Source organism: Melanerpes formicivorus, unplaced genomic scaffold (assembly GCF_026170545.1).
Source record: "Melanerpes formicivorus ecotype bairdi unplaced genomic scaffold, bMelFor1.0.p_v2 SCAF_3, whole genome shotgun sequence".
In the NCBI taxonomy this organism is placed as follows: domain Eukaryota; kingdom Metazoa; phylum Chordata; class Aves; order Piciformes; family Picidae; genus Melanerpes; species Melanerpes formicivorus.
The window spans coordinates 3,297,153-3,313,229 of record NW_027142355.1 but is presented as its reverse complement, the minus strand read 5'-3'; the positions used below and the strand labels follow the sequence as shown (position 1 = coordinate 3,313,229).

General features: G+C 43.1%; 1 protein-coding gene across 4 annotated transcripts in view; it reads left to right on the top strand.

Annotated features, from left to right (window-relative positions):
* Positions 1–16,077, top strand: part of TSPAN12 (tetraspanin 12) — a 57,515-nt gene that overhangs the window by 11,087 nt on the left and 30,351 nt on the right. For 3 of the 4 annotated variants that reach the window (XM_068165076.1, XM_068165050.1, XM_068165059.1), the window contains exons 3-4: positions 9,044–9,126; positions 9,768–9,903. In XM_068165076.1, the coding sequence (XP_068021177.1) occupies positions 9,044–9,126; positions 9,768–9,903 (219 nt within the window). Of the gene's footprint in view, positions 1–5,740; positions 5,766–9,043; positions 9,127–9,767; positions 9,904–16,077 lie in introns of those variants that run through there. The other variant, XM_068165068.1, reaches the window with a different exon arrangement.

The window sequence follows — 16,077 nt, the reverse complement described above, 5'->3', positions numbered from 1 at the left end:
TGTTTCTCCTGGGAGGGTGACCCTTTAGCAGCCTGTCAGTGCTGTGGCAGTTGCCTTATTGCAAAGTGTGCAAGTTCCAGGCCATGTGAAATGTGGAGCAGGTCATTAACTCACTGTTGCAGCTGTGCAAGCAAACTCAGATTCAAAGTGCAAATAAGTGACATGCTTCAGCTGTTTGCAAGTGGGAGGGGACCAAGGCATGACCCTGTGTGGGGAGCTTAGCTAAAATTGAATATTGGTCTGTAGAATAAAAGGTGTATTGGCAGGGGATAGAGAAATTTCCTTTTATATAGGCTACCCTTCTTTCTTAGAGCATTTAAGTGTTTTTCCTAGGTCATACAGAAAAACAAGACCTCTTGTCCCACTGTCCCTCTCTCTTACTCCCCTCCTCCCAAAAACATGTAGTTGTCTGTTTATCTAGAGATCTGAGTCATCAGTGTTTGTTCAGTGAGCTGATTATTGAACCTAATTGTGAAAATCATGTGAAAGTGCTGCAACATGCTCTGTTCATGACCTTGTATTGATTTATCCATCTTGCTTTTGGTAAGTCACAGCTCAGATTACCCAAATCAATTTTAACTGAAAAATTTTCTCCAGCTAAAATTAAAGGACATATTCTGATTAATATTGTCATATCTTGGAATTTAAGCCTTGGGAGCTGGAAACCTTTCACTGCAAAGCAAGTTGCTCTGTAGTGCTGCTAGTCAGCATTTTGTACAAGTACCACAGTGTGGCCTGAAGTTGTTTATTCCATCTGTTAGAACAAAAAGAATGGTGTCTGATTTTTAATATGGAAGACACTTTCAGTGTTTTCACTGATTTAATAATGGGAAAGAAAAAAAAACTCTGAAATTCAAGCACAGCAACTTTCATTGTCAAAAAAATAAGGTGTTTGAACGAAAAGAAGTGATGAAAGAATGCAAATGTGCAAATGGTGACAGCAGTTTGTCTTGTTCTCTCAAAGACAGAAAGCATGTCATTTATTAGTTGATAATTCAGATTTATTTTCTAATTTAGGTGTGGTCTCAAAGGCATTGTGAGTAGGACTGCCACAATAAAGGCCTAAATATATATACTTAATAAATAAGAGCTTATTTTTTAACCTCATTTTTTATGCATAGCTTGTGTAAAAGAGTTCCCAAACCAATTTAAACTATGCTTGGCTGTGACCACTCCTGGTAGTTTGAGTCCATTTTTTTGCTATTGTTAATTCAGTTGTCTGAGAAAGCTCTAGTAGCTTTCAAAACGTTCTGTTAGATATTAGTTTTGAAATGTGATACATTGTTGTGATATGCATATTGCTTGTATAGGAAAATATAATTTATTGCCTTTGTTTAATCAGTGTGAAAATATCGAAAATGAAGTATGACAGCAGGCAGCTTTGTAAACTCTTCAGTGTCATGTTGATGGCTGTATAACATGATGTGACAGTTCAGAATGGAACCCAGAGTGACTTGTGCAGCCAGCTGCAACAAATAAACATGTTTTACTGCTTCCTATCATATTATGTTTACAGCATAGCAGACTGGCTGTCATCAGAGAAGCTTTCATGTAAACTTCTTGGGCAGTGGCTGGCTGGAAAGTAGCCTGGAGGAGAGAGACTTAGGGGTGCTGGTGGACAAGAAGCTCAACACAAGCTTTCAGTGTGCACTTGCAGCCCAGAAAGCCACTCAGATCCTGGGCTGCATCAAGAGAAGTGTGGCCAGCAGGTCAAGGGAGGTGATTCTCCCCCACTACTCAGCTCTGGTGAGACCCCACCTGGAGTACTGCATCCAGTTCTGGAGCCCCTATTACAAGAGGGATCCAGAGAAGGGCCACAAGGATGATCAGAGGGCTGGAGCACCTCTCCTATGAGGGCAGACTGAAGGAGTTGGGGCTGTTCAGTCTGCAGAAGAGAAGGCTCCGAGGTGACCTAATTGTGGCCTTCCAGTATCTGAAGGGGGCCTACAAGAAGGCTGAGGAGGGACTTCTCAGGATCTCAGGTAGTGATAGGACTAGGGGGAATGGAATGAAGCTGGAGGTGGGGAGATTCAGGCTGGACATGAGGAGGAAGCTCTTCACCATGAGAGTGGTGAAGCCCTGGCATGGGTTGTCCAGGGAGGTGGTTGAGGCCCAATCCCTGGAGGTGTTTAAGCCCAGGCTGGACAAGGCTCTGGCCAGCCTGATGTAGTGTGGGGTGTCCCTGCCCCTGGTGGGGGGGGGTTGGAACTAGATGATCCTTGTGGTCCCTTCCAACCCTGACTGATACTATGATACTATGAACTGATGTAACTGCTAATGTGGTGAGAATTATCTTGGTAGATTTACTTCTTACAAACTTGTGTCCATTTGTCTGGTTGCTCGATGCAGTGTTGTAATGTATTTTACATCAAAGTTAGTTGCAAAACAATTGCTGAAGTAGGGGCTGTCAGTTCTTTAAGGCAACCTTTATTCCATCCTCTAAATGAACCAGGAGGAAATGTAATTAGGGCCTTGCCCCTGCCCATGACTCCTTGAAAATTGCATGACAGTGAATTGCAGCGATGTGATTGCTGTTCTTTGCTGGTAGGTTTGGATGCACACTGAGTTTTTCAGGGAGGTTGTTACTGTTCCTGCCTACTGAGTAAACGGGCTGAGTTTTGCTGCTGGTGCTAGTGCAATTCCTGTGCTGATGGCTGAAGGCCTGCTTCTCTTGTAGGTGCAGTGGTGGGTGCCCAGAGCCTCGTTAATGTCAGCTGGCTCTTGAGGATGCTTAGGAGTTTTACAGGGCAACACATGCACAAGTTGTATCATAAACAGGAGGCAATGGATGTAGGCATATATATGGTGTTTTCATTGTGGCTGTGGAGCAGGTGAGCAAGTTGATTGATAAGTGTGAGTTAGTCTTGGTAATCTTTTATCAGAAACATCAGTTGTTATTATGTGAGGTAGTCTGGTACTGCAAACATGTCTTTCATCCTGCAGAGTTTTCCTGCCCAGAGGCTCTCTTTTGCTGATCAGAAGAGATGAAGTTTTTCTCCCAGCAAGTTGCTAGCAAAGAGCTACCAAGCACTTGTTGCATTATGTGCTACGAAATACACCTTTTGTTATCAACCTGTTGCCAGATTATTTTTTCAGATTATCATGGTTTGCTCTTCCACAGGCCTCTTTGCTCAAGAGGGACTTCTTGAATATTTGCCTGTTCTTTTTCTGAGCCCTCTCTTTATGGTGCCCTAGTTTGACAGTGTCACAGTATCACCAAGGTTTGAAGGGACCTCAAAGATCATCAAGTCCAATCTGTCACCACAGACCTCATGACTAGACCATGGCACCAAGTGCCATGTCCAATCCCTTCTTGAACACCTCCAGGGATGGTGACTCCATCACCTCCCTGGGCAGCACATTCCAATGACGAATGACTCTCTCCGTGAAGAACTTTCTCCTCACCTTGAGTCTAAACTTCCCCTGGTGCAGCTTGAGACTGTATCCTCTTGTTCTGGTGCTGGTTGCCTGGGAGAAGAGACCAACCCTTTCCTGGCTACAGTCACCCTTCAGGTAGTTGTAGAGAGCAATGAAGTCACCCCTGAGCCTCCTCTTCTCCAGGCTAAACAATCCCAGCTCCCTCAGCCTCTCCTCATAGGGCTTGTGCTCAAGGCCTCTCCCCAGCCTCATTGCCCTTCTCTGGACACATTCAAGTGTCTCGATGTCCTTCCTAAACTGAGGGACCCAGAACTGGACACAGTACTCCAGGTGTGGCCTAACCAATTTACTGACTTTCATGTGAATCCAGTGTTTCACAGTAGTCTAGATTTCAGGTCATTCAGAGTAATAATTCATTTTGGGCCTTCTTCAAAATATGCTGCCAAAGGTGTCTCACAGTGAATATGTCTGGTGAGGAGAGCGTTGCACAGGTTATGTGTAACATCTATGTGGCAGCTTGTGTGTATGTTTTCAAGGGTAATGTTGAACCAGCTCTTGCATGGATAACATATGTGCATTGTGATCATAGCAGAAGTCAGTAACTCATGAAGGAGTTAATGGTAGTGCAGTCATTCAGGTTGCTGAGTAGGTGAGCTGTAGCCTGGCTCTTTCAGAGGTTACAGAGAGAATTTCCTTGCACATAGTTTACGTCCAGCAGGAAATAGTAGTAATTGGCTATTAGCTATTTACGCTGAAGGAGAACAGCCGGGGAGACCAAAATGGCTGAAACTTTTTTGAATTAAGTGAGAGAGCTTTCATAGAGATCCTTTTCTTATGAACTGAAATAGTGTTTGTGTAGCTACATTAATGGTAAAGGAAGCAGTCCTTTTCTTCCAGTTGCTGTTCATGATAGAATAGAACAGAACAGACCAGGTTGGAAGAGACCTTCAAGATCATCGTGTCCAACCTGTCATCCAACACCACCTGATCAACTAAACCATGGCACCAAGCACCCTATCAAATCTCCTCCTAAACACCTCCAATGATGGTGACTCCACCACCTCCCTGGGCAGCCCATTCCAATGGACAATTACTCTCTTCATGAAGAATTTCTTCCTAACATCCAGCCTAAACCTCCTCTGGTGCAGCTTGAGACTGTGTCCTCTTGTTCTGGTGCTGGTTGCTTTGGAGAAGAGACCAGCCCCTGCCTGTCTACAACCTCCTTTCAGGTAGTTGTAGAGAGCCATGAGGTCTCCCCTGAGCCTCCTCTTCTCCAGGCTAAGCAACCCCAGCTCCCTCAGCCTCTCCTCCTCCTCCTGATAAGTGTAAGTGGAGCCATGTCCCATGGTACAGTCATTATCATTTCTGCAGAAGTCGTGTGGCCATGTGTGGGCCACAGCTTGGAGATAAATGTGCTGAGACTTTCCCCTCACTTATTTTATGTGGGCAAAACTACATATATAGGTAGAGAAAACTCAGCTTGGCCAGACAGAGCAGAAATAAAAGTTCTCCTCCTTCCTGATTTGTCATTGTAGGCAAGTAATGTCTACTAGGAAACTGAACGATTCTTTCAGTGTTGGGACTCTTCTAATTTCTTTTAACTTCTATGCAGTCCTTTCTGTCCTTTCTGCCTTTTAGCTGATTGCTCCATGATCTCCCTGTTGTTTCCGAATGACCTGCAGGCTCCAGGATCCTTGTGGTGACTCTTTTGCCTGCTATATCTTACTTCTGCTGAAGAATTGAACTCTTCCCTTCTTCCAAGACATCTACCTCCTCTCACTGCTGCATGGGAACCTACTGCCACTTCAGTGAAGGCTAAAAGCAAGCAAGTACAGCTTGCAAGTTCCTAATGGAGACCTGGGACTAGGCAGTCCTCCAGTCTAGTATGGGAAGAATATTGTTTAGCCAGTGAACATTTTTCTGGTACAGTTTTTGTAGGAAGACCATCTGGCTCGTATTAAAAGTTGCTGAGGAGTGTGGTTTTGATGGAATTCTCACTCCTGAGCACCACTGCTGTAAAGCAGATTCAACAAATTTATCTTCAGTAATTTACTATATTCAGAGTGGAAGTGCAAGCTAGCAATTTCTCTGTGTGCATCAGCAGGACTTACAGGGAGATGTGGAGATGGTTTGAAATGTTTTGTTTCTTTTGCCCATAAGAAGGCAGGCTATCTGCTTGAAGTCATCTTTAGCTCTCATTGTGTTAGAATGCTCTATTTGCCTGATGCTGTCTTCCGAGGAGGTAGCTGTTGTTGTGGAGTTTATCAAGGAGATTCTGGTCATGTTCTTTTTCCTTGATCCTGCAGCTTCCTGCAAATAACACAACTGAAAATACTCTTTACTCCTGCTGTTTCACCAGCTAAAATAGATTCCACAGAATGTCAAAGGTGTGTGTATGTAGTGGACTTGTAGCGTGCACTATTATTCAAGACTATGCTTGCTGCATGCCAAGCACCAAAGGCCCTCCCTGGAACCACCCAAAACCAGGGCAGTGCCCTTATTTTGTGCATCAGTTTTGAAAAGCATGGGATAGCCACTGGGACTTGCTGTGAAATTTTTAAGGTACAAGTAGCCTGCAGTGGGTGTGCAGCAGTCAGTGAGGATAGTGACTTTTCTGATTTCATAGGTTTGAATCACAGAATCACCAAGGTTGGAAGAGACCTCAAAGATTGTCAAGTCCAACCTGTCACCACAGACCTCATGACTAAACCATGGCACCAAGTGCCACGTCCAATCCCCTCTTGAACACCTCCAGGGATGGTGACTCCACCACCTCCCTGGGCAGCCCATTCCAATGGCGAATGACTCTCTCAGTGAAGAACTTTCTCCTTACTTCCAGCCTAAACTTCCCCTGGCACCGCTTGAGACTGTGTCCTCTTGTTCTGGTGCTGGTTGCCTGGGAGAAGAGACCAACCCCTTCCTGTCTACAGTCACCCTTCAGGTAGTTGTAGAGGGCATTGAAGTCACTCCTGAGCCTCCTCTTCTCCAGGCTAAACAATCTCAGCTCCCTCAGCCTCTCCTCATAGGGCTTGTGCTTGAGGCCTCCCCCCAGTCTTGTTGCCCTTCTCTGGACACATTCAAGAGTCTCAATGTCCTTCTTAAACTGAGGGGCCCAGAACTGGACACAGGACTCAAGGTGTGGCCTAACCAATGCAGAGTACAGGGGAACAATGACTTCCCTGCTCCTGCTGACCACACTATTCTTGATGCATGCCAGGATGCCATTGGCCTTCTTGGCCACCTGGGCACGCTGCTGGCTCATGTTTAGGCAGCTGTCAATCAGCACTCCCAAGGTCCCTCTCTGTTTGGGAGCTCTCCAGCCACTCTGACCCTACCCTGTAGCTCTGCATGGGCTTGTTGTGGCCCCATGTTGTTGGATGTGTGTTTAACACAATCAACCAAATTCTGCCTAATTTCTGTCCTTCAGTTACAAGATGTTTACATTCTTCTCCAAGTCAAAGACTAAACATAGCCTTCTCTAATTCGAGCAAAGGCAAATCTTCCCCATAGCCTTCCATAGCTATCCAAAACCAACCCTTCTTCCACATTGCTCCAATTTGTTGAAAAACTTGGTGGTTACTGCTCTCACCTTCTGTTTGGGGAAGAGGGCTCCCTCCATACTCTGTGCAGGAAGCATGCTGCTCTTTGGGCCAGGGAGATGTGCAAATGTGGGAGTGACTGCAGCTGTTATGTGAACCCTTCTCCAGGAGGAAGGGTATGCTGACTTGCCTAGTCCAGTGCAAAATACACAGACAAGTGCTGTTAAGAGTGCTTTTTCCTCCAGTGTTGCTTTCCCGACAGCATGGTGGGTGTGGCAGGTATGGTATGACCCCATCATTCAGATGTGGCTTCTCAAGAAAAGCTGAGACCAGAGCCTCTAGCAATTGATCCCAGTGTGCTAGAGTTCATGATGGCATCAGGTGACAAGAATCCAGGTCTGCTGAGATGGTTACAATTCTAGGTGGGTTCAGTGTTGGGGATTTACTTGCTACGGGAGCAGTTCTGACGAGAGTGTAGTGGGTTTATCCTCTCCGGTTGGGTACCCAAACACTTTAGTGGTTCAGGGCTTATAACTGATGTGCAGTGAGTTTTGTTGTCAGTTTACAATTCAGGAAACTGAGGCATAATGTTCATGGTGTGACTTTATCTGACTGTGTGAATTTGATTCTTGTAAGTTTAACACCCTCAAACCAACATCCTCTCTACATCCAGCTGGTGGCCAGTCACCAGTGACGTCCTCCAGGGATCAGTACTGGGCCCCATCCTCTTTAACGTCTTCATTGATGATCTGGATGAGGGGGTCGAGTCAGTAATCAGCAAATTTTCAGATGACACCAAGTTAGGATCAGATGTTGGTCAGTTAGAGGGTAGAAGGGCTCTGCAGAGGGACCTCGACCGACTGGACAGATGGGCAGAGTCCAATTGGATGGCATTTAACAAATTCAAGTGCTGGGTGCTGCTCTTTAGCCACAGCAACCCCATGCAGAGCTACAGGCTCTGGGGTCAGAGTGGCTGGAGAGCTCCCAAACAGAGAGGGACCTGGGGGGTACTGATTGACAGCCATCAAAACATGAGCCAGCAGTGTGCCCAGGTGGCCAAGAAGGCCAATGGCATCCTGGCCTGCATTAGGAATAGTGTGGCCAGCAGGAGCAGGGAGGTCATTGTGCCCCTGTACTCTGCACTGGTTAGGCTGCACCTTGAGTCCTGTGTCCAGTTCTGGCCCCTCAGTTTAGGAAGGACATTGAGACACTTGAATGTGTCCAGAGAAGGGCAACAAGGCTGGTGAGAGGCCTTGAGCACAAGCCCTATGAGGAGAGGCTGAGGGAGCTGGGATTGTTTAGCCTGGAGAAGAGGAGGCTCAGGGGTGACTTCGTTGCTCTCTACAGCTACCTGAAAGGTGGTTGTAGCCAGGAAGGGGTTGGTCTCTTCTCCCAGGCAACCAGCACCAGAACAAGAGGACACAGTCTCAAGCTGCACCAGGGGAAGTTTAGACTCAAGGTGAGGAGAAAGTTCTTCATGGAGAGAGTCATTAGTCATTGGAATGTGCTGCCCAGGGAGGTGGTGGAGTCACCATCCCTGGAGGTGTTGAAGAGGGGATTGGACATGGCACTTGGTGCCATGGTCTAGTCATGAGGTCTGTGGTGACAGATTGGACTCGATGATCCTCGAGGTCTCTTCCAACCTTAGTGATACTGTAATAAATGTCAGCATGTCAATACCATTATATACTATATGGGGCTTCAGATTATTTTTCCCTGGCTGTGTGCCTGAGCATGGCCTCATGGTTTCATACAAGCTGGTAGATATCACCGGAGAGCCCTGAAAGAGTCGCTAGTCTTTGCAGCATAAACCCTCCTTGTGGTTTCTGTGGTACGTTTTGCAGTGGTGGGACTTGGGCCAGCAGTGTCATTACTAAGTGAGAGAGAAGGTATTCCAACCATTAATTATGCATACTGGAAGAGAGCATTGTCACTGTCTCACTCAACACTTGGGCAGCAAACTCCCTCTAAGCATATATAAGTTCACTTTTGGGAACAGTATGCTGTTCATATGAACCCATGCATGGAAGATGTTACTGATGATGATTGATTCTTTACATCAATTATGAACTATCTTGCAGTTTTTCTAAAATGCATGATAAATAACTCCCATCTTTTCTTTTTAGTTGATGTCCATCAGTGTATTAGGTGTTTCTGCATGGATGAGAGACTACCTGAATAATGTTCTCACTTTAACAGCAGAAACAAGGTAAAGTGTGCTTTAAACCTATTAATCTGTGTGGGTGATTGATTGCAGTATGTGTCGTTCATTCTGTACAGCAAGTCTCCTAATGAGAATTTCTAGAGTTAAGAAGTCTGCACTTGAGCTAATTACTGTTTTGTTGAAAGGTGTGTTTTTGCCACTACTTCTGGCATCAGTTGAGATTAGAGAAGGGATAAAGATAGAAATTCATTCTTGTTTTATGCCTGTGTGTTTCTCTTCTGACAGGGATCAATCTCTGGCCCTTTGACAACATGTTACCGTATTATATTGCTGTTGAGTTTTGAATACTCTATTCAGTCCAGAGATTCAGGAATACTGTTAGTTTTATTGGAGCAGTGCTTAAGAACCCTGGTGATAAAATGGCCTCATTGTGCTACATACTGTGCAAGTGCAGAACAGGAAGGTTGCCTTCACTCCAAAGATGTTTTGCATGATGCATTACTTTCTGGTAGCAGTTGACTTGAGAACCACATAGAAGAGATTTCTGTGAAACGTGTAAGGCACTGGAAAGAGCACATCTGCTAATCCACTAATTTTGATTTAACAGCCATGTTACATTTTTCTTTATCATTTTTGTGTGATTATGCCTTTTTTTTTTTTTGATTATAGTTCTGATTGGTTTTTAGGGTGGAGGAGGCTGTCATTTTGACTTACTTTCCTGTGGTGCACCCGGTCATGATTGCAGTCTGCTGTTTCCTCATCATAGTTGGAATGCTGGGCTACTGCGGAACAGTAAAAAGAAATCTGTTGCTCCTTGTCTGGGTATGTTTCATGAACTCTAAAACCAGCTAACTTCTGCTTTTCTTCAATAGTATTAAGAAAATTCGAAATCCACAGGCACTAGATAAATACTTACTATTTTGTATTACTCTGTGGAGTTAGGGTATCAGTGAGGAATTGTAATTACAAAGCATGCAGCAGGAAAGAATTTATTGCCCAGACTACATTATGCTGTGACTGAAAGACAAGCAGTGTCTCATTTGCAAAAATCCACTTCATTTAATAGAAGAATTGCTGAAGGAAAAAAATAACTCAAACTGTTAAGTACTAGTAATTATAAGAACATGAGTCTGAGTGCTCTGAAATTGAACCTTTTTGCTACCCTTTTGACTCTTGGCTGTGCTATAGCTAAATAACTTAGACTTTGCTTTATCCCCACAGTTGTGTCTGTAAAGTAGCAGTGTTTGTATCTGATGAATACACTCAAATTTAATGTTCAGAATCTCTGTCATGTGGATGTCAGATTTTGCAGTTATATTTAGTTGTGAGTTGAAAAACAAATTCTAAATACCCAGCTTTTTCCTTTCACTTGGAGACTGCATAACTGAGAACTGCAACTGGAAAGCAAAAGTCTTAGGTCCAAGGCTCTATGTATAGGCTTTGACTGTCAAGGGACCCAAAACGTTTGTCCTTCATCTGGATGTCAGTGAGTTTGAGGACATAAACAAACAGCCACAAAATCAATAAAACAAAAAAAGCTCCAAACACTCAAAACCAAAAAGTCCATCCAACTCACATTTTCAAAGTTTAGAGTTTAAACATATTTAGCCCGTTGGGAACACTGAGATAATGGAGTGCCATATATCTGTGTGCTTCTTGGAAGTGTAGCCCTTTGTAGGGTGGGGCTTTGTCTTCTAACATGAGGATAAGCAGGATTCTAAGCAGTCTGTAAGCCTAAGAGAATGTGAGCAATGGATAGGAAAGAGATGTATCAGAGTTTACTGCCATAATTATAGTAGGAGAAAGCTGACAGGAAAAATCCTTCAGCTCTTGAGGATATCCGGGAGTCTTACACAAGCAGAGTTTGGCTCCTGTGTTTTTTGCTGCAGTATGTGTTGCATTCTCCCAAAGTGCATATGGTTGTGTTCTTCTTGTGGATCTGTGCAGGTTTAAATACATGATACCCAGACCTCACAAAGTTTGCACAAAATGACCAAAAAAAAAAGAAAAGTGTGAGAAGTTGGCTTAGATTTGTGTGAGGAAATACTTATACCGCAGCTAAAACAGCTGAGAAACTGTACTGGGGTTTTGTATTAAAATGTGGTTTGGGGGCGGGTTGGAGTAAGCTGAACTTGACATTTCCAGCTGGAGGTCTGCAGCAGCAGTGTTCCTCAATTGCAAGAGGGCAAAGGCTGTTTCTCCTTTTCAATATTTAGGCCCATGTACAATACGAAATGTGTTGTTTCAAAGCTATAGAGATAGGAGAAAACTCTCATTTCAATCTAGATACTTTATAGTAACATAGTAGTCATGCATGTTTTTATATCTAGATCTTAACCTTGCCATGCTAAAGTCAATGGGAGCAAGTTCTAAGAAAGATATTACTTAGTTATGAGCACTTGCAATAATGGATTACTATAATCTTTCTTACATAACTTTAAAAACCTTTGTACATTATTTTATAGAAGTAGTGAAAGTATTAAGAGAGTAAATTTATAAACCCTTAGTTTTTACTTTAAGGTTGTAAGATGATTTTCATAATGTGTTTTTTTACAGTAGTGATAGTTTATATGAATTGCTTTTGCCATTCCATTAATTTCAACTGTATGGTATAGACTGATGGGGACAGTAAGTTATTGTTTTTGCTATCAGGTTTAAAAGGCATCCTAACTAATTAAAAAGAAAAGTTAAAACTTCTTTTGGCCCTAAGTTTATTAAACTGCCAGTGAAAGGAAGAAATCATTTATATCTTTTAGTACCATCTGGAAATAGATTATTTGAAGTGTGTCGAGGCAGTCAAATTACACTAAATCAAAACAAAGCTTTTGTGTTATGTTGCAATATTTCATTTTCAGGAGCCTGAGAATTTGTTCTTGCTAAGAAAACTGATAAGCAAAACTGAATGATGTCTTCCTAAGTGTGTCTTTGTCCTTGATTAATTGTTAAATGAATACAGTTGCGTTATACCACAGAATTACGCAGACATAAGTCAATACTTCATTCATCAGACTAATCAGGAAAGTGATGGATCAACAAAACGAGCTTTTGTACAACCAGATGAACTAAAATAAAAGAACCTTCATGTAAAACATTTAACAGCCTCTTTAATCATGCTTTTAATCTTCTTTTTGAGGTACATGAACAGCCATAATGATGACATGCAGAGATATTTGGAAACAAATCTTGACGTTCCTGGCAGCATGCTAATTGCTAGTGCTAATGTTGTTAATTGAATTGGAGTTTTGGAAAAATCTAATAAAATATAGGGCCCATAAAATATTTATATTACTGTGTCAGATATTTTTAATGCATCTGAATGCATAGATATTTTAATTTGGTTTTGAAATTTTATCTCACAGTTAAGTGCTTGAAAACTTTCCAGCTTCACATGGGACACGCATATAAATTGAACTAATGTTTACTCAGCTTAAGAATAAGAAAATAAAATACCTCAGTCTTCTCAGGCACTTGCTTGCTCTGGATTTTTTTGTAGAATCAGCATTTTAAAGCTATGATAATTTACTTTGTTGCAGGAATGTGTAGTCCTGAAGGCTAGCTGGTATAAAGAACCTACATATACCTTAAATGTCTATGATACAATTTTACTGTGTCATGAAGGGTGGTTGTAGCCAGGAGACGGTTGGACTCTTCTCACAGGCAACCAGCACCAGAATGAGAGGATAGAATGTCAAGCTGCCCCAGGGGAAGTTTAGGCTTGAGGTGAGGAGAAAGTTCTTCACAGAGAGAGTTGTTAGCTTTTGGAATGTGATGCCCAGGGAGGTGGTTGACTCACCATCCCTGGAGGCGTTCAAGAACGGATTGGACATGGCACTTGGTGCCATGGTCTAGTAGTCATGAGGTGTTGGGTGACAGGTTGGACTTGATGATCTTTGAGATCTTTTCCAACCTTACTGATTCTATGATTCTATTCTATGAATCACCAACATCCTGATGTAGAAGTAGCTGAGATGCCAGCCTGAACTGGAAGATCTGGGGACTCTTCCAAGTCACTGACTTGAATGTATAAAATGTCAGTCCAAAGATGAGCGGCTGGAGCCCAGACTTTATGAAGCTTGCCACAGTTTTTTGAACAAGATTATTTTGGGTTTTTTTTCAATCTAGAACTATCCTTTGCCTTTTCTGAGGCTCTGTATTCTTTAGATTGTTTAGATTGTTTTTGAAGTCTATTGTGCACATAGTCTAACTGAAGAAGCAAAACCATGCCTCCACACACCTCCATGTTTATATTCTTTAATAGTAACCTTTAGAGTCTCTGATTTTTTTTGTGTATTTGTTTTATTTAAACAGCACAAGTAAACTTATTGCTTGACAGGAGCTTCATGACAATCCCACTGGAAAATATTTTCCTGCCTGGAGTTTTCCTTGTAAATTCTTGCATTTATAACTAAGAGTTTTCTGTAATTACAGCATTCAAAACCAGCACAGGATTCAAATTTGTCTGCATACGTTTTCACAAAGAGAAAAGCTGTTAGAAGTATTCTGTTATGAATAGGGCAAATCCTCTTACTGATTTTTATCATAAAGCTGGCAGAGAAATGTACCTCGGAGCCAAACGTTGTTAGACACTGTTGGTGTGTGGTCAAATAGCTTGTTAATTCAGTAGTAGAATAGAATAGAATTAACTAGGTTGGAAAAGACCTTTGAGATCATTGAGTCCGACCTATCATCTGACACTATCTAACCAACTAAACCATGGCACCAAGTGCTGAGTACAGGGGCACAATGATTTCCCTGCTCCTGCTGACCACACTATTCCTGATGCAGGCCAGGATGCTATTGGCCTTCATGGCCACCTGGGCACACTGCTAGTTCATGTTCAGCCTACTATCAGCCAGTACCCCCAGGTCCCTTAAGGCACTCATACTCTGTGTGTAATGTTAGCTGCTCTACTGTACCAACTATTCTGCAGGACTGGTAGTTACATACAGCTAGTGTGATTAGTATGAGAGGTTAGTGGTAGTTGAGTTTGTTGTGGCAGCAAGTATTTATGTTTCTTTGATTGTTTTGTAATAATAATGGATGTTTTTGTGACCCTTGTTGACTCTTAGCACAGTCACAGCTGCTCTAGTACTTCTAGTGGTCTTTGATGCTGGAATTTTTACTTAACAACCAGAAGTATTTCTTCATTATTTAACTACTGAACATTAAAAGGGAAGAAATAACAAACAAATGTGTTTAGTGTAAACCATACAGTTTAGAATTAGACAAGACAGAGATTGAGTTCATTTTCATAGTTTGTGCCTTTTATTGTTGAGTCTTCAAGGACTCAGATTCTGCAAAATGTTTTTTTTTGCCCAGGGAGGTGGTGGAGTCACCATCACTGGAGGTGTTTAGGAAGAGACTGGGTGTGATGCTTGTTGCCATGGTTTAGTTGATTAGACAGTGTTGCATGATAGGTTGGACTCGATCTCAAAGGTCTCTTCCAACCTGGCTTATTCTATTCCATTCCATTCATGAATGTGGCATGTGCAGGAAGAAAACAGGGATTCATAAGACAGGTTGGCATGCTTTGTTGAGACACTAGTTTAAGTAGGCTTAGTACAGGTTTGATGAGAAGCCAGTACTGTACTAAAACTCAAATTCAGGTAGTCAGTGGGTAAATAAAGAGCTGGACATTTAGTTTGCATTTTGAAGTGCTCCTTGTTCGGCATTCCACTTGTAAGAGAAATTTTTTTATTATAGCCCAGTAGTTCCAGCTAGGAGCAGCTTTCTCATGAAAACACATGGGCAGAATCCAACAAGATGTCATTTAAAAAGTCCAAGTGCCAGGTGCTGCACTTTAGCCACAACAACCCCATGCAGTGCTACAGGCTGGGGTCAGCGTGGCTGGAGAGCAGTCAAACAGAAAGGGACCTGGGGGTACTGGTTGACAGCTGCCTGAACATGAGGCAGCAGTGTGCCCAGGTGGCCAAGGAGGCCAATGGCATCCTGGCCTCTATCAAGGATAGTGTGGCCAGCAGGAGCAAGGAAGTCATTGTGCCTCTGTACTCAGCACTGATCAGGCCACACCTTGAGTACTGTGTCCAGTTCTGGGCCCTACAGTTTAAGAAGGACATTGAGACTCTTGAATGTGTCCAGAGAAGGGCAACAAGGCTGGGGAAAGGCCTCAATCACAAGCCCTATGAGGAGAGACTGAGGGAGCTGGGATTGTTTAGCCTGGAGAAGAGGAGGCTCAGGGGAGTCCTTATTGCTGTCTACAAGTACCTGAAGGGAGGTTGTAGCCAGGAGGGGGTTGGCCTCTTCTCCCAGGCAACCAGCACCAGAACAAGAGGACACAGTCTCAAGCTGCACCAGGGGAAGTTTAGGCTGGAGGTGAGGAGAAAGTTCTTCAAAGAGAGAGTTGTTAGCCATTGGAATGTGCTGCCCAGGGAAGTGGTGGAGTCACCATCCCTGGAGGTGTTCAAGAGGGGAGTGGATGTGGCACTTGGTGCCATGGTTTAGTAGTCATGAGGTGTTGGGTGACAGGTTGGACTTGGATGATCTTTGAGGTCTTTTCTAACCTTGGTGATTCTATTCTAAATACACAGCTTTTCAGTTGTGGTTTGTTGTTGTTTGGGTTTTTTTTCCTTTATGTATTTCTAACTTTTATCGAAAGATGAACTGCTTGAGGAAATGCCTGTACAAATTGTTATTAGACAGCTGTTTGCCTTGAAATGAGAGAGTTGGTAAACTGCTTTCCTATTCATATCAGGATTTTTGAGGTTACAAGAAATGGCTAGATTTTGAGATCAATGTTGGTGATACCACCGTGTGTCACCACAGAGAAAATGTGGGCTTTGCAGGAGCAGGTGTACTCTGCAGGGCTTCCAGCTTGGTGGAGTGGACTGTGGTGGTGCAGGGATCCAGTGCCAAAGTCTCTATGTGCCTGTCTAACTATAAGGTGTGTTTTGTGACTTTATCTTCTGTATTGTAAATGCATATAGTGCTGTGGATATAGTACTTAAAAGGCAAGTGCCTTGAAACAGTGCCTAACTT